The sequence below is a fragment of the Ranitomeya imitator genome, chromosome 6 (assembly GCF_032444005.1).
Source record: "Ranitomeya imitator isolate aRanImi1 chromosome 6, aRanImi1.pri, whole genome shotgun sequence".
In the NCBI taxonomy this organism is placed as follows: Eukaryota; Metazoa; Chordata; class Amphibia; order Anura; family Dendrobatidae; genus Ranitomeya; species Ranitomeya imitator.
In genome coordinates this window covers 512,083,742-512,108,901 of record NC_091287.1, presented here as the reverse complement: position 1 = coordinate 512,108,901, position 25,160 = coordinate 512,083,742, and the positions used below count along the sequence as shown (strand labels likewise).

At 42.6% G+C, this 25,160-nt stretch overlaps 1 protein-coding gene across 7 annotated transcripts in view; it reads left to right on the top strand.

The window, feature by feature from the left end:
- Positions 1-24,582, top strand: part of SYBU (syntabulin) — a 30,473-nt gene extending 5,891 nt beyond the window's left edge. For 3 of the 7 annotated variants that reach the window (XM_069731793.1, XM_069731791.1, XM_069731794.1), the window contains exons 3-10: positions 700-880; positions 4,436-4,633; positions 12,745-12,850; positions 15,496-15,549; positions 19,522-19,593; positions 20,231-20,434; positions 20,806-20,955; positions 22,244-24,582. In XM_069731793.1, coding sequence (XP_069587894.1) covers positions 700-880; positions 4,436-4,633; positions 12,745-12,850; positions 15,496-15,549; positions 19,522-19,593; positions 20,231-20,434; positions 20,806-20,955; positions 22,244-23,336 — 2,058 coding nt within the window. In that variant the 3' untranslated portion in view covers positions 23,337-24,582. The remainder of the gene's footprint in view (positions 1-699; positions 881-4,435; positions 4,634-12,744; positions 12,851-15,495; positions 15,550-19,521; positions 19,594-20,230; positions 20,435-20,805; positions 20,956-22,243) is intronic. The other 4 variants (XM_069731796.1, XM_069731795.1, XM_069731798.1 and 1 more) reach the window with 2 other exon arrangements.
- Positions 24,583-25,160: the final 578 nt, after the last annotated feature.

The following is a 25,160-nucleotide window of genomic DNA, read 5'->3' as shown; positions in this document are numbered from 1 at the left end:
TTTGGAAGACAATATTCAAAAGAGATAGGGCCAAATTTATTTATTTATTTTTTTAGCCCAAGAAGGAAGGTCCTTGCGCCAGTTTTTCCCCTATTTGGCTACCATATTAGATGGGGCACTGGGTAAATGTTCTGGACTGGACACCATCCAACTTCAGCCCGTTCCCACATATTACATGAGTGTTGGATGTGGAGGTCTATTCTTCCATGATAGACCAATAACTACAGCATGGCTTTCGTGTTAATGACGTAGGGCTTGTGAATCATAAGACCACGTTCTGCTTCATCATGGGCCCCATCCATAGGAGTCGTGTGAAACTAGAGGGGACACCATCTCATGCAGGATCCTTCTCTTCTGGGGCGGTTGTGGTCCCACTTTGCATTTTATGGAGCACCATTATACGTCTTACTGGCGAAACATATGCCAACCCAAGCATTGTAATAAACCGTTGTAGACACATTACTACATTAGTTTATTTTCATCCTGATGTATGTGTGGTATTACAATCTGCCAGTAAATTGTTTTTCACCCGGCTCCTGAACCTGTTGCCATGGAAACGCCAGCAATACGGAACATTTGCCTCCATTATGCTGCTTACATCAATTAGGTTTTATATATATTTTTTTTAATTTCCTTCAATATTTGGTAGAGATGACACAGAGCTTTACTTTTTTTTTTGTCTTGGTCTTTTGTAAACAGAAAATGCAAGACAAAGAGATTGCCCGCAGTCGCATCCCCCGCCTGGTGCTGAGGCCATACTTGCCAAAGCAGAAAGTGTCCCCGTCCTCTGAATCTCCTTTCTCGGAAGAGGACAGCAAAGACTTCAACTTGACTTCAAGTCGATCTGCAAGGACCATAAGTAGCAACAGCTTCTGCTCAGGTAATTAACCATCGGGACTCTGAATGCTGGTGTGTCTGACGCGTACGTATGAAGACACTTTATAGCTGCCTATTGTTGTGTTTTTTTTGGGTGGGAGAACTCTGCCATCACTCCGGGCCTCTGAGCGGAGCCCCTCTTTCCACAGGTTGAATGGTGATACCCACCACATCGATTTTGGGGGCCCACTCCTGCTCAGAGGCCCACCGGGTAATCGATGGGTCCTCCCTTGTGCCAGTCCAAGCCTTGGTATAATATAAGAATGGAGCTTGTGCCAAACCACTAGGCATAGGATGGCAGTATTAATTGTAAAGTTAATGTGGGAAATAGATGACAGTACTATGTGGGCACCATAAGGGAGTATTATCTTGTTACTACGTGCTAGTATTTTTGGGACATTGAGTGGCAATGTTATATGGGCATTGTATAACAGTATATGTAATATTTCATGGATCTCTGGCTTCAACTTCTGTTATCTTGATCTCACAAATATCCTTGCACCTGAGAATTGTAAGACTAAAATGAAACATGCGGTAAATTTTTTGCAAGGAGTCCCTAGGATGGACGACTGCCATGTCAGCCATCACGGGACTGGCCTCTCTGACATGGCTAGCACTGGCTATCTGCACTTGGTCTTCTCAATTAACCCTTGATTGTCATGATGAATATATGAGGAAACCAAAGAACGTTTTTTTGGGGGGAAAGCAAAAATTCGAGCAGAAAATGAACACAACCTGTGTGAGCGGATCCATCTGTTGTGTTCTTTGAGCAAGGCAAATATTAATAGTGAACTCCCTCCTGAATGAGAACAGTCGCACTTTATATCGTTCCTGGTAATACGTACTGCCAACGTGTACATTCCAGCTAATAACACGGGGGGGACAGTGTTTACCGCATGGCACCAGAACCACGTCCTTCCCTTCATCTATGTGCTTGGACAGAAGCCACCGGGCTCAGATGTCAGGCTGTGGAAAACATTCTGCCTGCCGCATCTGGCTGTACAGTCAGCAGCTAAACACACGACGGCTGCTGGAAACTCCCAAGATACGTTCTGTTCATTAGGACTTCGGAAAGAAAAATTGGCTGCGGTTTCCAAGAGCTAGCAAAAAAAAAATCTATAAAAGTACATACTGGAAAAATATACTGTTAGCCCAGTATAGAAAAAAGTTGGAAATATTAAAAATCTAATTTCTTGAAGAAAAAACTTTTTTTTTTTTTTTTTACTTTCTGCTGGAGGATTGTATCTTGCTATCAGGACAGTAATGTCTTTAGTGGTTGTAGATGGAGCCTATAGCTATAAATTGCGATAACCTTTCATGGCTTGCAGTCATTCAGTAGGAACCTGTATCTCCTACTCCCAGTGTGTAATGATCTGTCCTGATCATACGATGGACACATTGGTGAACGCATCGTTACAGCCCAGCTAGCCGAGCCAGATAAGTCGTTCACTGCGCCCCCATCACATCATCAGAAACTACTGGGAGTAGTAAATTAGGGTTCCTATTGATGAAGAATTGCTAGATAAGATTACAAAAATCTAAACTTTCCTTATACTTGTTGGATTTGGTAACCTTCATGGATCAGAACTCCCTCTGTCAGAAGTGTACAACCTGCGTCCTGGGGGCCGCAAACTGCCCACAATACAATCTGCTATCCTCAGAGTAGAGGATTAGCACATAGGACGCTGTTTGGCAGTGACTCTTACTCCTAAAGTTTGGCAGAGTCTGGGTCCTCTGAACGAGTAGCAGGGAGCAGATGAAGTAGTCTTGTATATGAGCGGCTACCATCACTATAATTTCTTTTGGAGAAGTGAAACACTTGGCTCTTTCAGTAGCTCGCTCAGGGTATGTGCAGACGGTCAGTAAACGCTACGAGTTGGACACTGCGTAGTTGTGCAGCGTTCAGCTTTTACATCACAGTGGATGGGATTTCTTGAAATCCCATGTCCACTATGCACTCACAAACACCCGTAACTCACCCGCAGAGACAGACATGTGGCACGTCTCTCCAGACAGCAGCATCTCTATTTCTCTTTCGGAGTCCAATCATGTGTATACACTTTCCCACCTGCTTGGTTTCCATCTACTGTATCTCCGCCCTTTTCTGACTATAAAGCCACCACTGTCAATCAAAGAATGGGGGTGGAGCTAGAGTGGAAAAACAAGCGGGGGGAGATGTTTATAAATAACTAGATGGTGGCCCGATTCTAACGCATCGGGTATTCTAGAATATGCATGTCCACATAGTATATTGCCCAGCCACGTAGTATTTTGCCCAGTCACGTATTATAATGCTCCATGCAGTTATGGCCCCATAGATGCCCCATATAATGCTCCATGCAGTTCTTTATGGCCCCATAGATGCTCCATATATTGCTCCATGCAGTTAAGGCCCCATAGATGGCCCATATAATGCTCCATGCAGGCTGGCCTCGACCAATCAGCAAGGCGGGATTTCTGAGACATACAGACAATTAGACCCTTAGACAACACAATGGCGGCACTTGACAGCAGTCGAGGACAATGATGATTCCAGAATTCGCGGCAGACTGTGCCCGTCATATATATATATATATATATATATATATATATATATATATATATATATATATATATATATATATATATATATATATATATATATATATATATATATATATATATATAATTGGCCCCGCTGTGAAGCATCGAATGGCGGGACTTGGTTTGAATCCATACATGTGTTGTGGGTCTCAAACAGCCACAAGATATGCAACCGTGAGGACTCAAACATATTATTCCAGCACGCCGAAGACACTCTATTAGGATTCTGTTCTTCCCTGTGAATAAAAATATCCAGTGTTTAAAATTGCCCGTTTCTTCTTCCCACTGACCTGATCTGTTGGAAGCTGACAGTGTAGATCAATATCCTGGTAGTGAATCTTCTCTGTCAAAGACCCAAGGAATAGGGACTTAGGGTACCGTCACACAGTGGCATTTTGATCGCTACGACGGCACGATCCATGACGCTCCAGCATCGTAACAATATCGCTCCAGCATCGTAGACTGCTGTCACACTTTGCAATGTACAACGCTGGAGCGATAATTTCATGACGTATGTGCGATGTAGAAGCCGTTGGTTACTATGCGCACATCGTATACAATATCGTGCACACCTTTGTTACACGATGCGATCATGCCGCCACAGCGGGACGCTAGACGACGAAAGAAAGTTTCAAACGATCTGCTATGACGTACGATTCTCAGCGGGGTCCCTGATCGCAGGAGCGTGTCAGACACTGCGAGATCGTAACTATATCGCTGGAACATCACGAATCGTGCCATCGTAGCGATCAAAATGCCACTGTGTGACGGTACCCTTATCTAAATGGTTCCTCGGGGTGGAAGTGCTCCCTTGTTGTCAACCAGTCTCCATTTTTTTTTTCCAGTGTAATGTACATGGCAGTTTAATACAGGAGCCATAAATGTAGACAGAAGGTAGGACTGACTGGCTTACATAATAACACCCTTTTACGAAGTTGACTTCATTTTCCTTTTTTTTTTTTTTTTCTTTCCCTAGATGATACTGGTTGTCCAAGTAGTCAGTCCGTGTCACCAGTCAAGACACCTTCTGATGCTGGTATGAGTCCCATGGGCTTCTGCACAGGAAGTGAGGATGACTACAGCCACAAGAGAGTCAATGTTGGCACTTTTGCAGATGGCAATGTCCAGCCAGTGCGATACAAAAAGGAACCGAAAAGTGGACTTCCGAAGACAGGTAAAATTCTGATTTCTACAGATCTTTTGTTATCGTTGTTTATTCTTACACAAGCAGTAGAAATATTGCAACCTCATGACTTGAGCATGGTATGGCTTTGAAGATGACTGATGCGCATAGTGGGTGAGTGGAGGTCAACTTGACATCCTGTTCCATAAACCCAGCAATTGGCATGATTCATAGTTGTAGACCGCTTTGCCTCTGGTGGTCACGCAAGGCTTACAGTGCTCGTAGGCCACAGTGATCCTTGACTATTTAGTGGGTACCTTGACCTGCAACTTCGATGAGGACCTGCATCCACACTTGGGCAAGAAAATAACTGGACTTATTCGGCAAACAACAATATGCAGCTTACAGGTGAACAGCTATGGTCTCTGAACCAACCACGACAAGGCTATTTAGGAGATGATATGTTAAGATATCAGTGGATGAATCCTTAACAAACGTGTTACATATTTCCCCCAAATCAAAATGTTGGGGACTTTATCTGCATGAATCCTGCAAATTGTTAATGTTTCAACCCCAGGAAAGGAATTATAATATACTTTCTCCTCACCTATGACCATGATTGTCCTTCCACCACTGTCCCAGCTTCCTGGTTATCCATTCTGGTCTTTGATTCTTCTGTGCTGAGGCAAGTCATCGGTCTTGCGTGGACAGGCAACGTAAGTCCATGCTGTTTCCCTCCCATTTAACCTCATGTGGTCAATCGGTGGCCTTTGTGCCAGAAGAACCAAAGACGCGTGAAGGACTGGGGAGAGGTAGCAGTATAAGGACAGGTGAGGGCTTGGACAAGTGAGTAGAACATATTTTATTTATTTCAATGCCTTCCCTTTCTTCCCATTTATTATGCTTGGGGTCTAGCAAGAACTCCAAATGTAACTTGTCTTTGCGGCAATTGGGGCGCTTTTGCTTCAGATCAAATCTACTGGTCCAATAAAGCAAATCTTCCCACAACATACTGAGATTCGCTTATCTCTAGGCAAGTAATTTGGGTATGTGGAAGCCTGGCCTTCTACAACACTGAGGTTTTAAGCCCACATTGATGTTAGATTAGTTCCCCTTGGTAGTAACGGTGTAACTACTGGAGAAGAGGACATCAGGTCACCACTTTTCCTCCAGTAGTTTCCCAACACACTCTATATAGTGACTGATGCCTTGTGAGAGCAACAACACTGCCTAATCTTGAATGAGCCAAAAAACAAATGCAAATCCAGACGTGTTCCATTATCGGAACGTTAACGTGCCCTTGAATTTCAGTACAATTTTAGGGTTGCTATGGTAACTACAGCTCTAATCTGAATATGAGGAAATGGCAATCTCTCATGTGTGTGAGTAATATAGCACAGGACATGGGCTCTTACAGGTGAGAGTCTAATGTTTTGGATACAAGTGAGAAGATCTCAGGTTGGACAGTTTGTGCTGCATAGTGCATTCGATGAAAAGAACAGTTTGCACTCCTCTCCCTCCTTAAGACCCGTGGCATCAAGCATTCCGTCACTTCCAAACAGTTTTCTGTTGGACCCTTTTTTTTGCCACCAGTGCCGCAAAGCTCTTGCAAAATAAGCTCCTCATACAGTAAGGATCCACCCTGTAGTTTATGGGCCCGTAGGCCGGATGTAATGGTGTCTAGTCTGTGTTTTTTTTTTTTTTTTTTTAATAGGATAAGGGGAGAAAGTTTCTTCCAAATGACTCTGGCAGCAGCTAATTTCCCTTGAGAGCCAAAGGATCTACTGTTAAAATTGTTTGATTCTTCTTTCCTCTGACCACATTGTTGGGAGCTCCCAGTATGCACCAGATAATTGGCTGGTATGGCGACTTTGTGCTAAAGCTTTGTGTGGCTTAAAGGGAACAATTATCGGATAATGACCAATTGTTTAGTCAGGTATTGCTTTCAATGTGTTTTTTTTTTTTTTTTTTGTTTTTTTTTTTTAAGACCCTTAACTTCATATTGTTTCAGGAAACAACACATGTATATAGCCACAAAGGTCAGAATACACACACACACACACACACACACACACACACACACACACACACACACACACACACACACACACACACACACACACACACACACCTGTTATATTTAGGTATCTAATGAGTGTGTGCAAAGGTCATTGTGAAGGGAACAGTACCAGGTAAGGTGTAACATCAACTATTGTGATTGATGGATCCCGTGCTATCAGCTGTGTATAGAGGTGCAACCTGTCATATTAATACTGTCTCTGATAAATAAGATACCTGCTGAAAACTTTTTAAAATTGTGTTGTTTTTTTTTGGTAAATGTGACAAAAAACCTGATTTAAATAATAGGTCATTTTCTGATGGCTTCCTTTTTAAGAAGCACAGGAACATTAGTGATTGATTAAAGGGTTATGCCCATCTCGAAGATCCTATCACAATATATAGTAAGTGTAATAATATTAGCAAATGCCTCCAATTACAAATGTGGTATAGATACCTGGATACCTAAGGGCCTGCACATGAGGAAAGTGACGTAGTGAATCAGAACAACTATACTACATTTCTAATCTTCCCCAGAAAAAGGACACATTCTGAAATGCTCTTCGGGTTGACGACCAGACACTCGGGTAATCCACTGAGCTTCTGTCGCCAATGTCCTACCTCACTCCGATCCCTTGTATCCCACAGACATTGTTTCTCCTGCTCATATTTGCTCTAAGTATTCTCTGCAATCACGGTTACTCCTCTGATCGGCTTGTGCATCTCCTAGTCCTTACTTACTGGCTGTCTTGTATTTTGGACAAGTTACCCAATTATTGAGTGATGTACTATTTATTGTCCATATATAGTTTTACACTCTTGTGGCATTTCTTCTCACTGCACGTCATCTAATTATTTTTATTTCTATTTTTTTCTATATTTGACTTGATATTCCGATATGACTGCTTCATTATTCCAGTCACACTTCTTCCGTATCGCACTGATACCATAAGCCATTTTCCTTGTGGGCCCTCTCTCGCCATTTATGCTTATATATCTGCACATTATCCTTTTGTATATATCACCTAGTGTTTTTGGCTTTTAATATATTTTATTGTTTTGTATAACCACGCTTTATTACTTGTGCGGGCACCTCGTTTGCTTGTAGTGCTGCGTCTTATTACCCTCATTAACCCATTACTTGCCAAATTAGCAATTTTCTTTTTTTTTTTTTTTTTTTTTTTTTTAAATGACAGTTTTTTTATGATTTTGGGTCCTAAAGAATCAGAAACCTAATTTGCCAAATTTTTTTTACAAGTACGGATTTTTCAGAAAAGGGCGTCCCAATATTCAATTAAAAATGACAATGACACGATTTGCTGTTTTGAAAACATTCATTTTACAAACACAACACAAAAAATTGGACCTAATTATAACAATTTTAAAATCTTAGTTGCTAGAAGCAAAAGATTAGGCGTCCCCAATAAAAAGGACATTGGTAGATAATGGGTTAATAAAGGTATTTTAGCCCTAATCCTCTTGCCCTATTCTTCCTTGACCGTATATCCGGTCTTTCTTTCCTTGGTTTTTTACATTTCTAATTGGAGGTATTCACTATTATTAATAATAATAATAATAATAATAATAATAATATTCCTACTACATATTGGGGTAGGTTCTTGGAGATGGGAATACCCCTTTAATTCTTACTTTGTACAGTTTTTGCTCTTTACTTTTTCTAATGGTGCCACTCCTGTCCATGGGTTGTGTCCGGTGTTATAACTAAGCTCTAGTCTCTTGAATAGGACGGAGCTGCAGTACCGGACAGAACCCACAGAGAATAGTGGCGCTGTTTCTGGACAAGTCTAGAGGATCCTAATTCCTACAAGAGACATCTGAGAAGTCTTGTTTTGCTGGGTCACTGACTCATGTGGAGAATTGCTCGCTGTAACCGGGCCTTGGTTTTAGTTTGTCATGGCTTTGGAAATATTCTGTTTTAGAAACGGTCTCTCGTTTAGACAAATCTCGTGAGATGGATGGTACTGCGCTGCAACAATGTTCTACATTCACCCTGCGCACATGGCCGACTGTCACTCCCTCCTGTCTGCAAATTCCTGCTGTCTTTCATGTCAGCTCTTTCAGGTCTGCTGTGTATGATGCCAGATGAGCACTGGTGAAAATATATCTATCTCTCTATCTCTCTATCTATCTATCTATCTATCTATCTATCTATCTATCTATCTATCTATCTATCTATCTATCTATCTATATATATATATATATATATATATATTATACACACACCTACATACACACATATATTATACACACACCTACATACACACATATATTATACACACACCTACATACACACATATATTATACACACACCTACATACACACATATATTATACACACACCTACATACACACATATATTATACACACCTACATACACACATATATTATACACACCTACATACACACACATGTATGTATGTATGTATGTATATATATATATAATATATATATTAGTATTTTTATTTTTTTAAAGCAACGGAACATGTTAGGCTTTTTTTTATCTTGTAACTGTAATCCTACTTTGTGAAATCTATGAAAAATGTACTGTATGGAGTTTCTTTTTCAGTTTTTCCTAAGAAAAGGGCAAGAAGAGGGTGAGGTTCTTTATCCACTTAGCTGGCACTCGCATGCAAGGAACAAAAATAAAGGAAGGGTGTACTCGATTTATAAAAATAGATGCATCTCAGGAAAGACCTATTTATTTTTCACTTATAAAAATTAAAAAAAAAAAAAAAAAAAATCTACAAAACACACAGGCAAATGCTTAACATTTTTAATGTAGACCAATCATAAAAATTTATTTAAATGGGTTGTCCAGGCTCGGGGCTCAAGCCTGCGGTTACTCTGTGACTGTAGACTTGCGACTCCTCACAGTGCGCATTGTCAGGATTTGTCGGGGGCGAGCGCATGACCGCGAATGTGCGGTTGGAACACGTGCGGTCACATGCCGACTAGACCAGTGACAAGTGATTTGAGCGAGGCCCGGACATGTCTAGTCAGGATGTGTCTGACAGTATAGAAATCGCACTTCATAGGACTCCGTTCCCTCGGCATCGGAGAATCTTGACAGCGCGCGCTGTGAGGAGTCGCAAGTCTGAATATTCCTAAAGAAATTGGGAGGGGGAAGCAAAATTTACCAACTGAAGTGTTTAACCCCTTCCAGTCTTGGCTCTGTCTTTACAAGGAGCATTATCTCCAATTCCTTTTTCACTACGCCGTGTGTTTCTTCTCATTAGCGGCTCGGTTCTCTTCTGTTTTTAGAAGGCTGGAGGTAATCTAAATTGTTACCTTCCAGCTCTGCAGCTGCCGCTTGGTCCCGCCGCTGATGGGTTCGGGTTTGTCTTTTTTCTTTTCTCTGTTGTCATGGAGCCGTCTCATTTTGCTTACTTGACCTGCGAGCACAAGGATGAAAGTAAAGTCTGTCTCCATGACGACAGCCGCACAGAGCGCGTGATCCTCCAGGAGGAGAACACATATGCGGGTACATCTGGTATCCAGTGTCTGCCGCCCAGGGCGTCCTTTGTTTTCAAACCTTTAACAAAAAAACAAATTGCGCCATAAATATACAATTTACACTCTCGCCCTGTCACAGATAATCTGCGCAATACAGAATCTGTGGCAAAACTGGCATTCCAGTCACCATTATGGCCAAACCACTTTTTGGCTTTTCCAAAATGTGTGCCAGTCCCCGAGCCACATTGAGAGCCATAATCAAACCTATCTATTGCAGTCCCCGCACCCAAACCTCTGGGGGATCTATAGTTCATGTTTGGCTCCGCTGGACTGCAGGACGTCTGGGCGTTAAAGAAGAACCCCAAAATGGTGCCGTGATGGAACTGGAGCAAAAAGTAATCAAGTGTGAGATGGTGGCAGGACAAGTGGTCGGGGGTTGCTTGACCTCTCCAAAACTCACCTTGTGTGTGCGCTAGGCCCCAGGAAGGACCGTGTATATCTCATCCAGGAAAAGCTGGGAGAGGCTTCAGAAACCTGGCTATCCCCTAGCAAAGGGGTCATGAGAACCTAGAGACAGCAAGTCTCAAATATAACATTGTTTATCTCTATCTATCTATATCTCTCTATCTATCTATCTATCTATCTATCTATCTATCTATCTATCTATCTATCTATCTATATATATATAATTTTTTTTTTTTTTTTTTTTCGTCTAAGGGGTACTTCCGTCTGTCTGTCATGGAAATCCCGCGTCGCTGATTGGTCGCAGCCGGACTGCATTCACCCCTTCCTACTGTCAGTGCCCCCTCCAGTCAGCGCTCACACAGGGTTAATGGCTGCGTTATGCCGCGGTGTAACGCAGTCCGTTAGCGCTGCTATTAACCCTGTGTGACCAACTTTTTAAAAAGATCGAATGTTAAAAATAATATATAAAAAAAATAAACGAAAATCATTATATTCTCACCTTCCGTCGCCTTTCTCGCTGCTCCTCGCGACGCTCCGGTCCATGCATTGCGGTCTCGCGAGACCGCTACGTCATTTTGCGAGACCACAATGCACTCTTGGGACCGTAGCGTCGCGAGGAGCATCGGTAAATGCCTGGGCTGGATCCGGGGGCCGACGGAATGTGAGTATATAACTATATTTTATTTTAATTCTATTTTTTTAACAGGGATATGGAGCCCACATTGCTATATACTACGTGGGCTGTGTTAGATACTGCATGGGCTGTGTTATATACTACGTCTCTGTGCTATATACTACGTAGCTGGGCAATATACTATGTGGGCTGTGCTATATACTATGTGGGCTGTTATATGCTACTTGGCTGTGCTATATTCCTCTGCTGTATCTGTGCATCATGAATCGTGGTATGTGTTAAAGAGGGGGGCCCACTGAGACTTTTTCACCCGGGGCCCTCAAAAACCTGGAGCAAGCCCTGGCTTCACTGATTGGTCATGCCGGGCCGCGAACAATCAGCGACAGGCGCAATCCGGCCACAAATTGGTGTGGCATTTGAACCACGCTTCGCTAATTGGTCGCGCCCGGCCAGCCGAATCCTGTGTATAAATTGCATTATTCTGAAAACTTCATAAATAAACTACATACATATTCTAGAATACCCGATGCAATACAATCGGTCCACCATCTAGTGTACATATATATTTCTCAAAATAAATAAAATAAAGGGAGCACTAAAATTACACATACTAGACTTCCCAGAATGGTATATTCCACTTGGAAATCTTTATTCTTTACATAGTGGAATGTTTTGAGAATAAAACAGAAAAATAATCAATGCAAATTAATATTCCATGGTGGTCTCATTTTGGAATGATACTCAAAATCAAAGTGGAAAATCAAATTACAGGTTGATTCAACGTCGGTGGATATGCTTCAAGACAAGGTAGTGATGCTCAGTACTATGTGTGGCCTCCGCGTGCCTGTATATCCTCCCTACTGTACAATGCCTGGGCATGCTCCTGATGAGGCGGTAGATATTCTCCTGAGGAATTTCCTCCTAGACCCAGATAAAAGAATCCATCAACTCCTGGACAGTCTGTGGTGCATGGAATGAGACATGATGTGCTTGATTGGATTCAGGTCTGTGGAACAGGAAGGCCAGTCCATAGCATCAATGCCTTCATCATGCAGGAATTGCTGACACACGTGAGCATTGTCCTGCTTTAGAAGGAATCCACAAAACTTGCTCAGGTAGTGCAACACATCAAGGATGGCACATCAATGCGAGCTGTGGCAAGGTTTGCTGTGTCTGTCAGCGCAGTGTCTAGAGCATGGAGCAGATACCAGGAGACAGGCCAGTACATCAGGAGAAGTGGGAGGGGCCATAGGAGGGCAACAACCCAGCAGCAGGACCGCTTCCTTCTCTTTTGTGCAGACACATGGATGTTAGTGGCCTTCTGGAGGTCATTTTGCAGGGCTCTGGCACTGTTCCTCCTTGTACAAAAATACTCGATTAGCACACGAGCATGCTCAGATAACACCTTAACCGAACACATTCGCTCATCACTACTCTTAGCTTATCCTATGGGTGATGTAAAACACTCAATCCGTGACTACAGCTTTCTGGCAGAGTATTCAAGTTTTTGTTCCATTTTTCTTTGGCTTTAGGAAGTGAAGCAGACTTCAGTTCATCTAGCAGTACTGGCAGCATATCCGCTCCAGAGGTTCATATAAGTGCTGTGCCAGGAGGCAAGAAGACATCGTTCTCACGCAAGTAAGAAATTCCCGATGTGCCGTTGTACGCTGATCAACATCTTGTGTTCCTCAAGTACAAACACTGCGTAGACTTGGGGTAACAAATGCATATGGTTCTCCATCTGCAAGAAAGATATTGGAGTCCAGTGTGCGGTCCTGATCAGTGATTGGCCGCTCTGTAGTCACAGATGGAAGACCGCCCACTGGACTCCAGAACCTGAAGATTCTCGGTTTTCAAATCTTATGGTACAATTTACATCCATACAGTAAAAAAAAAAAAAAAAAACTTACTGCTTACACACTGCGTATTTTTCACATTGCGGTAAATGCAGCAAGATCCAGAATTCTAAAATTGTGACATTTATAATGAAGAATGATCTCCATTTACTGACTGGACACCTTATGATACCCTTAAAATTCTCCAGATAGGAGTTGGCAGGCATCAGCTTTGCCTAATCCATTAGCTATACTGTACAGAGGTCTCTCATTGTGCCCGTGTGACAGAGGCTACTGCATATTGATACTTAATGAAAGTATGATCAGTTGATCACAGTCCTTTCAGTGATAGTCTGTGGACACATTTGACATGGAAAAAATATATTTTTTACACTTGTTAGTGGCTACCCTTTAGTTAAACTTTAGTTAAAATTGCAGCCTGATTTTATTTACTACAATTTTAATTCAATTTTTTTTATTCATTTTCTTACCCCCTCATGTGCATCATGTGCAGTTTACATCCTGATCAAATTTATTTTTTGTTGTGGGAGTGTCTGACTTAATTACCTCCTTTAGCAGCACAGCTTCTATCCTGCCCTGCTTGTTTTATCTGCCCTCCCTGAGACTGCAGCTGCTTTCTCCATACTAAAGTGAAGATCTGTGTACAACACCCTTCCCCTCATGCTAGAACACTGAAAAAAGGGAAGGGGTGAGCAGTAAGGCATCAGAAGCAGGAACTCTGATGGATTTTTAACACTTCTGTGAAAGCAGTCTGTTTAAATAAAGGACTTGTATTTGTATGTATTGTTTTAAACAAGGAAGGCGAAGACTGGGTTTCTTAATGTATCTCCGCGCTGATCACACACGATGGAAATGTTCTTGAAAACTTTATTGTGCCGACGCGTTTCGTGGCAATCTGCCACTTCCTCAGGGCCAAAGATTTGGCAGATTGTCACGTAACGCATTGCCACGCAGATTGCCACGAAACTAAAGATGCCTCAGCACAATGAAACTAATGAATACATGCGCTGCAACATTGCTGTAAATGTTAGAAATATCGGTACTGAGCTTTTGCAAATTTTGATCAAACAAGGTTAGCGATCAAACCACGTCAAGGTGTACCTAACTATGCATGGTCAGTTCTGGTATGATGAAGAGACCTGTGTAGTCTCGAAAGCTTGCAATTTGTTACCATCTTTTCAGTTAGCCATTAAAAGGTATCAACCACTGAGGACTCTCAAATATTTTTCTATGGATGGTCACTAACTCTCTGGTGACTCTCCATGTGTCTATTCTGAACTGGGAAAGGAAAGGAAAACCAAGTGTAATTTGCAATTAAAACCTTACTGGAAAAGATGGGCGGGAAAGGATGCTGAGCCTTGGAGGAGGCCACATGCCACCAATGTTTACTATACAAAAGCCTTTGGGTGGGGCCCTCTCCAGGGCTGGGCACCCTTTTCCACCCATATTTTCCATGCAATGTTTGGTGAGCTCTGCCTGGTTTCCTTTCACTTCCCCATTCATGTGAGGTCTGATTTGGCAAATGGACACTAGTGATGGGATCCATCCATATTTAGGTACACCTTGACGTGGCTGGATTACTTTTGCACTTTTTGATCAAACAATCTATGACATACCTATAGGTCGCCTCCCTCCTTTGGTTGGGCTCCAGAGTTGAGCCTGTATCTTTTCAGGCACATGACAGCTGATCTGATCAGCTGTCATCATGTGCCCCTAACAGCCACTGGTGGAATCTTGATCCACCCACAGCTGTTAACATAACGGCGGCATTTATAATGTGTGTGCCGGAAACTCATCACAAACCACGTCCATCGGTGCCCCTGTTACATGATTGCTGGGCACTAATGAGTTGGCATGACAGCTCAGGGTCTGCAGGAGATCCCCGTGCTTGTCATAGCAGGTCTATGAGGGACGCACTGTGGCCGACATTCATAGAAGATGATTTCTACTATACATAGCAGGGCTCTGCTATGTGTAGCCCAGGTGATCGGATGATCGCAGCTTCATGTCTCCTAAGGAAACTATTAAAGCAAGTAAAAAGTAGAAAAATGTAAAAAAAACAAAATGTAAAAGTTCAAATCGCCCCTCCCCCACCCCCTTTTTTGCATGACCTCAACCTCCCATATTGATAAAATAAAAAAGTTATGTCTCTGGGAAGAAGGCGAGCAAAAGAAGAAGAAAAAACAAAAACTGAAAATTCCGAGGTGGTGAAGGGGTTAACTAAGCACCTTGCTTTAACGTGTAACAGCAATATTGGAGTTGGTGTGTTCATTAATCAGTGTGCTGACGTAGTGTGGGTATATAGACGACCTCAGATGATGGAAGCGAGGCTGTCAGGTTTCTACATTGAGGGGCAGCGTTACTCTTCCTATAAGTACTGTATGGATTCATGATGGCATACGTTTCTCCTCTCTGCTCCTATGGAAGGCCGTCATACCGCACCGAGCCTCAGAAACGCGTCTCCAGGAATACTACCGAGAGGTGACTGCATGTGAACCTCCACCATATAAGTGTACATCATTGTAAACCCTGTGTAGTCTGGTGCACCCCCTCCATAGACGTGAATCAGTGCAGTGTATCCATCATCAGTGCTTTCTTCATGGTCATCATATATTGCAGCAAAGTATTGAAGCCATAAAAACTGCAGTATTATGGGTTATGCTACTTACTGGTACATTTATAGCAGCATCAAATAACTCATGGTGACACCATTGTGTTACCTGTGATGTTACATGAGACTACAGGTGATCTACTACTTAATTGTGTAAGCTCTAAAAACTGATTAGAGATGATGCAAATTGACTCTGTCCAGCGGCCACGTCTGTCATCTCTGAGAACTGCCTCTGTGGTTCTTCTTTTGATTTAACCGGCCTGGCTCAATGTCGCATGCATCACACTGCAGTGATGGCATCACCCCAGGCCGGCTAATCAAATGAGCATCTGCGGATGTCGGAAGATGGTGGTAGGCCGTTCTCACATACTGAGATTTTTTTTTTTCCAAATCCGTGGTTATCTGCTGTGGAGTGTTCTCTCGTTCCCTTCCCCTCCTGCCACTGGCTGCTCACTCGTTCCCTTCCCGCCCCTGGCTGCTCACTTGTCCCCTTCCCTTCCCGCCACTGGCTGCTCACTTGTTCCCTTCCCGTCCCGCCACTGGCTGCTCACTTGTTCCCTTCCTGCCACTGGCTGCTCACTTGTTCCCTTCCCTTCCTGCCACTGGCTGCTCACTTGTTCCCTTCCCTTCCTGCCAATGGCTGCTCACTTGTTCCCTTCCCGTCCCGCCACTGGCTGCTCCCTTGTTCCCTTCCCGTCCCGCCACTGGCTGCTCACTTGTTCCCTTCCCGTCCCGCCACTGGCTGCTCACTTGTTCCCTTCCCTTCCTGCCACTGGCTGCTCACTTGTTCCATTCCCTTCCTGCCACTGGCTGCTCACTCCTTCCCTTCCCTTCCTGCCACTGGCTGCTCACTTGTTCCCTTCCCTTCCTAACACTGGCTGCTCACTTGTTCCCTTCCCGTCCTGCCACTGGCTGCTCACTCGTTCCCTTCCCTTCCTGCCACTGGCTGCTCACTTGTTCCCTTCCCGTCCCGCCACTGGCTGCTCACTTGTTCCCTTCCCGTCCCGCCACTGGCTGCTCACTTGTTCCCGTCCCGTCCCGCCACTGGCTGCTCACTCGTTCCCTTCCCTTCCCGCAACTGGCACCTTATACCCCAAGATGAGTCAGCAGCGGGTGGACAGGGGGAGACTATTGAGGACTTGTTAGTATCTGTATATAATGGAGAGAACTCAGTGGTGCAGTAGATAACCAGAGATTTAATTAAAACTACTACGTAAAAAAGAAAAGCAATTCAATACAATGTTGGAGTCAGTACTTCATAAACCTGGTGGCATAATTATCATTTTCTTTTTTTTTTTTTAGGGAATTTAGCTAAAAAGAGTAATTGTCAGAATCTAATTTTATTATATTAGGTCTTTATTTATTTATTTTTTTCCCCCATCCTCCCGCATGACTATTCATTAATAAAAAAAAAAAAAAAAAGTACAATATTTCAGTTGTCTCACTGACCACTGGAGTAGTCACAATAGGTGACTCTGCTCATTCTGCACTAATGTGTACAGTAAAGCTGACAAGTGATATACAGAAATGGGAAGAGTCCTCTCCTTTATCATTCAATGGTGGTTTAATAAATCACCAATTTATTGTACTGGAGGCCTAAAATGGGGAAGAAGAGCAACAGATTGTCTTGTTTATAGTTTTTAAATTGAACTAATAAGGTTGAAATAAAAAAAAAATTAATTACCCTTAACTTCTAAGCACAATAATTGTGTAATCTTTGACCCTGGATATTATTTGTAATGTTTTTAGTAAATATGAATACACGCTACAGTCATAACGGTATATTATCGTACAAGAGAATTGGATCGATTATGTAAATGACACTCTGATCAGAGTTGGAACTCGGTGTCAGCATAGTGTGATCCGATTCTCTCGGATGAGAAGATGGAGAGCAACATTTCTCCATTCTGTGAATCCGCGGAAATCTGACTGCACTCGGCCATCCGAGTGCAGTCCGATGATTTTCACGCACCCGTAGACTTGAATGCGTGCATGCCATCCGATTTGTGTGGCATGCTGCCTTTTTTTTCCAGACCGATTCTGTCTGAAACAAATCGTACGTGCACACCGCTCCATTGAATAACATTGATCATAGTGCTATCCGATAAATCACCAGATGGCACTCGTCCAATGTATATGCTCATGTGAGCGAACCCTTAAAGAGAAACTGTAACCAGACTTCTGCCACCTCATCTGAGAGCAGCATAACTGAGACCCTGATTACAACAATGTATCACAAATGCGGCACCCAATATACTATACAGTTTTTATATGTAGCCTGTAGAAGAGCTGAGCAAGCTGCCCCCGCCCACAGCAGGCTTTCTATCTACATTGTCTATTGACAGTGAGCTGCTTATCAGAGGAGGGGGTGTGGTCAGACCAGGGCTCACATGAGCTGTAGTGATAATCTCCTGCTGATAAAGCACTCGTTGTATTAAAACCACACACAGCCTAATAAGAGACACATCGCTGGAATCGGGGTCTCAGGCCCCTACCTCATGCAGCCCTCAGATTACATGGCAAAAAACTGCAGACAGATTAAATTGCCTTTAATGTCTCATCTGGCCTATAAATGGTTAGCTTTGCATTATACCAGTTGTTAGGTGGTTTTCACTTTCAGATACAACAATGTCACCATGGCCTGTAGCTGCACCCTCTGAAATTTCATTCATTCCCTCTACATTGACTTAAAATTGAGTAGAAAATTTTACATTTCTTCACTTAGCGGAAATGATTTTGTACAGTTTATATTCTGTCCTAGATTCTTATTTTGCATCTTTTATATTGATGGGCCCATTCCAAATGAGTTTTTGTTTTGTCTTCCCTTTAGTTCAGCATAATATATGTATTGTGTACACATACCTCCAATATCTCTGGGAAATAATTATTGGGAGAATTTCGGCTTTATTTTAATTTGCTAGTATGAAAATTGTTAGTCCGGACTATTGGAGTGTATGTGTAAGATCTGCTATAGAGATGAGCAATTTGGTTCCCACTGCATTAGCATTAGTCTGGCAAACAGTCCAGTCGTCCATAGCAGACTGAACTCACTTTTACGCCTGGTATCCTTGGCTCCTTTGTTGCAGACTAAGTCCCATAATGTCCAAAGGCTTTACAACACGATATCCGAGCATGTTCGCTCATCATGGTTGTAAGTGTCTTCGGCGTGCTCGAAAAATAAGTTTGCGTTCCCGCGGCTGCATGTTTCGTGGCTGTTTGACAGCTGCAACACATGTAGGGATTGGCTAACAAACAGGAAATCCCTGCATGTCTTACGGCTGTCTAACAGCCATGCGACATGCAGCCTCAAGGACTCGAACCTATTATTTGAGCCCGCCGAAGATACTCGGAAAACACCCGAGCAAGCTCAGATAACCCGATCTACGAATACTTAACCAACATCAGGCGTAGAAGTCAACACCGGCTACTACAGAGGCCCAGACAGGACACCGTACCGGACTCCGGACCAGCGCAGCACATCTATAATTGCTTATCTCAGCTCTGTTCACATCAAACGTTTTCAATGGAAGAAGAGAATGCTTTGGCATACAGTTAATCTATATTTTATTCTGCTTGGTAAAATAAAATGAAGCCCAAACAGACCCAAAAGTAGAAAAATTTGTATGTAATTTTTTTTTTTACAATGAATCCATAAATTGAAATTTTTAAAAAGTGCAAAAATATATCTAATAATAATAATAATTAATAATAAAAAAATACAAGCAGTTTTGTCACGTGTGGTGTGAACAGAATCCCAACCCTGATCATGTCAATTATACAATGAAAGGGTATTTATCAAGGTTTTTTTTTTTTTCCCCCTTTTCTGGGTGTCTACTTTTTAGCTCTTTAAGGCCTCAAGCACACGGCCGTATCCGGGATCCGTGTCACGTCCCATTTTCCCCAAACGTCAATGGGTAAGCATGGTTCCTGCCAAAAAAGTAATGACATGAGGTCAGACCCTTGTTGTAATGCAAACCTGTACGTATACGCCAAATAAAGGTCAAACAAAGGTACAGAACCTCTTCTGTAGATAGAAAACTCTTGTAACCCTTCAGTCACTGACTTATCACGTGTGTTTTACGAAATGACTGGCAGAGCTACAAGATTCTTTGTGCAACACAACATTTTGTTGCTGTCTTGTCTAAGGAATGAGAAAAATGAAGTTACAAAAGCTCCTCTATAAAGAAGTCCACCGGTTTGAAGTATTTTTAGCCAATAGGCTCAGTGACTTATAAAATAGCAAACTGCTCTTTACCTGCCCTCTCTGGGTCTAAAGCTGCCCCTCCACCACTGCTTTCATATATGGCGCTGTCTAAATTGGCGGCGCTCAGTGGATGGCTGCAGTGCTGTTGCGATGGGACGCCAGGGTGGCAGCGAGTTAGCGAGGGCCAATAAAAGCTCAAATTTTATTTTCTATTTCATAGAGCCTGTGGGCTAAAAGAGATTTCAAAAGGGATGGGAATGACAGCTGCTTGCGTTGATTTCCTCCCCCCACTAATTTAAGAAATTTTTCATGCTAGCTATTTTTGTTCTTTTCTTTTATTCCTTAAGTCGTGTGTCCCATGGACGAAGTCATACGTGTTCCTCAACCAAGCCTGTGCACAGTTCCCCGGGCTCGCGTGAAAAGGATCTCTTTTCAGCGCTATGTAGAAATCAGACCAGTCCTATAAATGTTCATGATGCCTATGGCGTGTCCTCTCCGAGCAGCAGTAACTCTGGATCCTACAAGGGCAGTGACACCAGCCCTACTCTTCGGTAAGTGTGTAAATATTTGCGTGACCCCCATGACGGAGACCCTGCATAGATGGGATGTACAGTATAATCTTGGGATGAGCTTTTTCTATTCCTAGGTGTACGTATAACAGAATACTGTAAATTTCTCGAAAGTTAACATAATAGACACCAAGGGCCAAATTCATCATTTAAGTTTTTAAGTCCCTTTTTGTTTGTTTTTTTGACTTGTGGTTTTTGTGGGGGGGGGGGGGGTTTCTCTCTTTAGCTAGATTTTTAACTTTTTGAGAAGTTGTACATTTTGCAGAACATTGCCCCCCCAAAAAAATAAATAAATTCAGGGAGGTGGAACTGGAGTAAAGTTGAGCCAATTTTTTTTTTCTTTGTTTCCATAGGCGTACCATGAGATATGCATCTTGTGGTGATAACCACGGCATCAAGCCGCCGAGTCCCGAACAATATCTGACCCCACTTCAACAGAAGGAAGTCTCTATACGACATCTGAAAGCAAAGTTGAAGGAGTCGCAGAGCACGTTGGAGGAAAGGTATTCTCCACTAACGTACAATTTTTTTTCTTTCAAAATAAATGTGGCCCGAGTGGACAAAAATGCATCTCGTGGTTAGATCCAAGCTGATGGAAGTTGTTGACCGTTTAGGCTGCATTTCTTCAGACCATGGTGGTCATGTCTTCCGTGATGGGACTACCTCGCCTTTGGCCACTTATGTCATTAGTATGGACAACACATCAACACGGGGAGCCTGGGGAGTGTACATGGCCGCTTCATCTGACCCATTTTAGGCCATGAGGCCCCTTTGATATTGTGTAGAAGGTGTTGTGCAGTACCCCTTCTCCAGAGGAACTTACTTTTACTAAATCAGATGGGGGAAATGTTCCCAACAGTAGTAGAAACGACATGAAGAATGTGGGGGGGGGGGATGCTACATTTCCAAAATCTCTTTTCAAATTAATGGTACAAATGTGTAAAATTACATGGAACATTAAGAGTTATTTAAAAGGAGTCTCAGCCTGACATGGTAATCTAAAGTAAGCAAACGGCTTTGTAGGGGCGATACAGCCCCTATAGAAGTGGCACCTTAGTGCTTCTATTACTGCCTCTGTTCTTCAGAAATTGAAGTTTAATCAGATAGCGCTTGGTGCACCCCTGGTGTGGCCAAGAGGTTCAGCGCACCGATCCGCCCCCTGGATCTGCATATTCCTGCCTCCCTCACTGGTGATTGACTGCAGTGCCTTTCTTGGAGTGAGCACTGTCTGCAGGGAAAGCTCTGGCAAGCCAGAGCTGCCAGTCACCAGTGAGGGAGGCACAAACCTGAAAACCACTAGGCGGATTGGTGCAGTGAGCCTTTTGCCCACAGAAAGGGTGTACCGATTGCCCCAATTATCGTATTGGGTTAAACGTTGGTGTTCTAATCGCTGCCTCTGTTCTGCAGAACCTGAATGTTTGTTTTTTTTCTTTCAAGATGAGCTTTACACCCCATAAGACTTTTCCCCCAGTCCATCAAGACTGGTAATTTTCTCGCCGGTCTAGATGTTGTTTCTGCATGCCTTCTATTCAATGAGTATCTGATGAGTGGTGTGCACCTGTCCAGAAATCTTTCTCCAGTGTAATATTACAGCATGACCCAATTCCCTATATTTGAGCTTTAATTTTTGACACAACCTATGGACCCATGCGGTGCTGTTTATGGAAGAATGCAGACATGTTTTTGTAATCTTAGAAAGTCCTTATAACTCTATTTTAGAGATATTAGTTACTTGTGTGATTTATTTTTTTTCCCGTGATGGTGTTTTATTTTTGTGTGGGTGTGTTACAGGGAAGCAGAAATAGAAGACTTGAAATCTCAGCTTGCTCGTATGAGAGAAGACTGGATTGAAGAGGAATGTCATCGCGTGGAGGCCCAGCTTGCTTTAAAAGAAGCCCGGAAGGAAATAAGGCAATTAAAGCAGTTCATTGAGACCATGAAAAATAGTTTGGCTGAGAAAGATAAAGGAATTCAGAAATATTTTATAGACATTAATATTCAGAATCGGAAGCTGGAGACCCTTCTCCGCAGCATGGAGCTGGCTCAAGATGGGACTTTTAGAGATGACTCCTGTTTAGATTACATATGTAACTCGCCAGGTGCATCTCTTACAGAAAGTGCCATTTATGATAAAATGTCAGATGGACTTTTAATGGAGGATCAAGCGACGGAGGAAATGGGGGATTGTGATCTTCTCTTGAATGATGAGCTGGCAAATGGGGAATGTCTGTATGATGATGTCATCCTGGACACCATAAGTGATGGTGACAGTCTGGCAAACTTGAATCCTGCTACTTTACAGGGCATGGTCGGCTTTGAAAAGGAGAGGGAGAAATTTAATTCAAAGTGGACTCAAGGTTCACTTTGGATGGAACAGGCAATCCAGACTGATGTTGTACCTTACAGCCTTGATCTTGAAAATCTCATCCTGAAGATCTTCAAATCTCATAATGACAATCTGATTGGTCGATCTTCTTCCTCTGTTTTTCAAGGTCTTCTGCTCAAATGTTCAAGTAAGTTAATAGACTTGACCCCTGATGATCCAAATTCAGCTATCCTTCTATCCCCAGATTCTCAACGCAATGATTCTCTTCCAATTTCTATGTCAAACCGTGCCATGAAAGAACTTGACTTTGATGGACCTCTGGTTCAGCTGCCATGTAAAGACCCAACACAATCTTTTGTAGCCAAGAAACACTGGAGTGACCACTTCCTGACCGACCTCCTGGCTGTGGCTGTGCCTGCAATTCCCTCAGTTTTATGGGCCTTCACGACCCAACGAGGGAACCCTGATCCTGCGTATAACTTTGGTACAATGATGCGGGGTTGTTGCTTGATAGCTTTACATACTCTTCGTAAAACATCCTCCAATGCTTATATTTAGATCTTGATGGGTTTTTTTTTTAGAACTTTGTCCTATACCATTGACTGGACATGTTCAGATCTTATGTTAAAGGGGAAATTGTACAATCTCCTATAAAGGACCCACTCTGTTCCTAATGTATTAGTTATTTACTGTTTGGAACAGATACTACTTTTTTTTATAAATTTACAACCAAGATGCCCTTTAAATAAGCCAAATGCATAACTCTCGGATATATGTATTATGTAACAGTCAGGCCTTATTCAGGTAGATGCATTGTACCACTGTTTCAATCTTTTCTGGATGAAGCGCCTAGGGTCATCCGGTTTCTGATGACCTGAGTTTACAGCAGCATAAGATCCTATTTAGTTCAGTGGATGTTCCTTGCGCTACATGCAGAATCCATAGAATGAAGTTTGAACAGTGCCTTGGTCTGAACGAGGCCTTCTAGTCTGTTGCCATTTCTGATGCAGCACTGCCAGATAATTATATTAGTATTACTTCCCCTTTAACGCTATAACACATAGAGCACTTAATAAATTGCATTAAATCAATTTGGCACTATTGCACCGAAAATGCTTTTCATTTGCACTTTATCACCGAATTCACTTTAAGTTTCTTTTTAAATGCAAATAGAAAAAATAGAAAAAAAAAAAAATAATTGATAGCTTTTCCTCCCCTTCATAGATTTGCACTAAATTTGTAAAGAAAAAACAAATTTTTGCTCTTGAATGTTACAATTCCTAATCTTGCACTTGTACAATGACCTTCTGCAGCCCAGCTGCGCTTTATTGCTGTGCTTGTTGTGTGATATTATTGTCCAGCACCTGAGCCTTTCACCGACATCGCCGCGCTCTTGTTCTGTGTATCCTACTCGCTGGTGTATATGAATGTACCGATCCATCGCATTCCTCGCACCGCTCTTCTCTGCGCCGTTTCATAGAGCCCCAGTGTCTGCTGTAGGTACGCTTGGCTGTCCGTGAAGTGTATATTGTTACCTATGGTAATGTACGTTTTCTTGGTAACTGCATTGTGTCAGAGCATGTCGTACTGAGAATTGTGCCTGTATTTAAGAGGTTATTGCAAAGTGTTTACAGCGTAAAATGGTATGACGAGACGTATTTATAGATCTAGTGTATAGTAATTCTAAGAAATTCTATAAGTGGACCATCTCCATATTTATACAAGTATATATTATGTGTTGCTGTATGCAAACAGCTTGCCGGATGTCTGTATGTACAGATTCAATAAAAAGACCTTCTCTAAATCATGTCTGGTATATCGGGGGGGTTGTGTATGTATGTATGCTGTCTAGCATGAACTGCGCACTTGAGATCTCCCCAGAGTGGCTCAATGATATTGAGGTCAGGAGACAGAGATGGCCACTCCAGAACCTTCACTTTGTTCTGCTGTAGCCAATGACAGGTCAATTTGGCCTTGTGTTTGGATTGTTGTCATGTTGGAAAATGCAAGTAGGTCCCATGTGCATCAGTATTTGCTGATAACGTGCTACATTCAACTTTCCTTCAACTTTGACCAAGTTTCCTGTGCCTTTGTAGCTCACACATCCCCTAAACATCAGCGATCCAACTCCGTGCTTTACAATAGGAATGGTGTTCCTTTCATCATAGGCCTTGTTGACCTCTCTCCAAATGTAACGTTTATGGTTGTGGCCAAAAACTTCAATTTTGGTCTCATCACTCCAAATTACCTTGTTCCAGAAGTTTTGAGGCTTGTCTCTGTGCTGTTTTGTGTATTGTAGGCGAGATACTTTGAGTCACCAGAAGAAAGCCATTACTGGTCAAATGCCACAACCATGCAGCCCATTTTTCTTCAAGTGCCTCC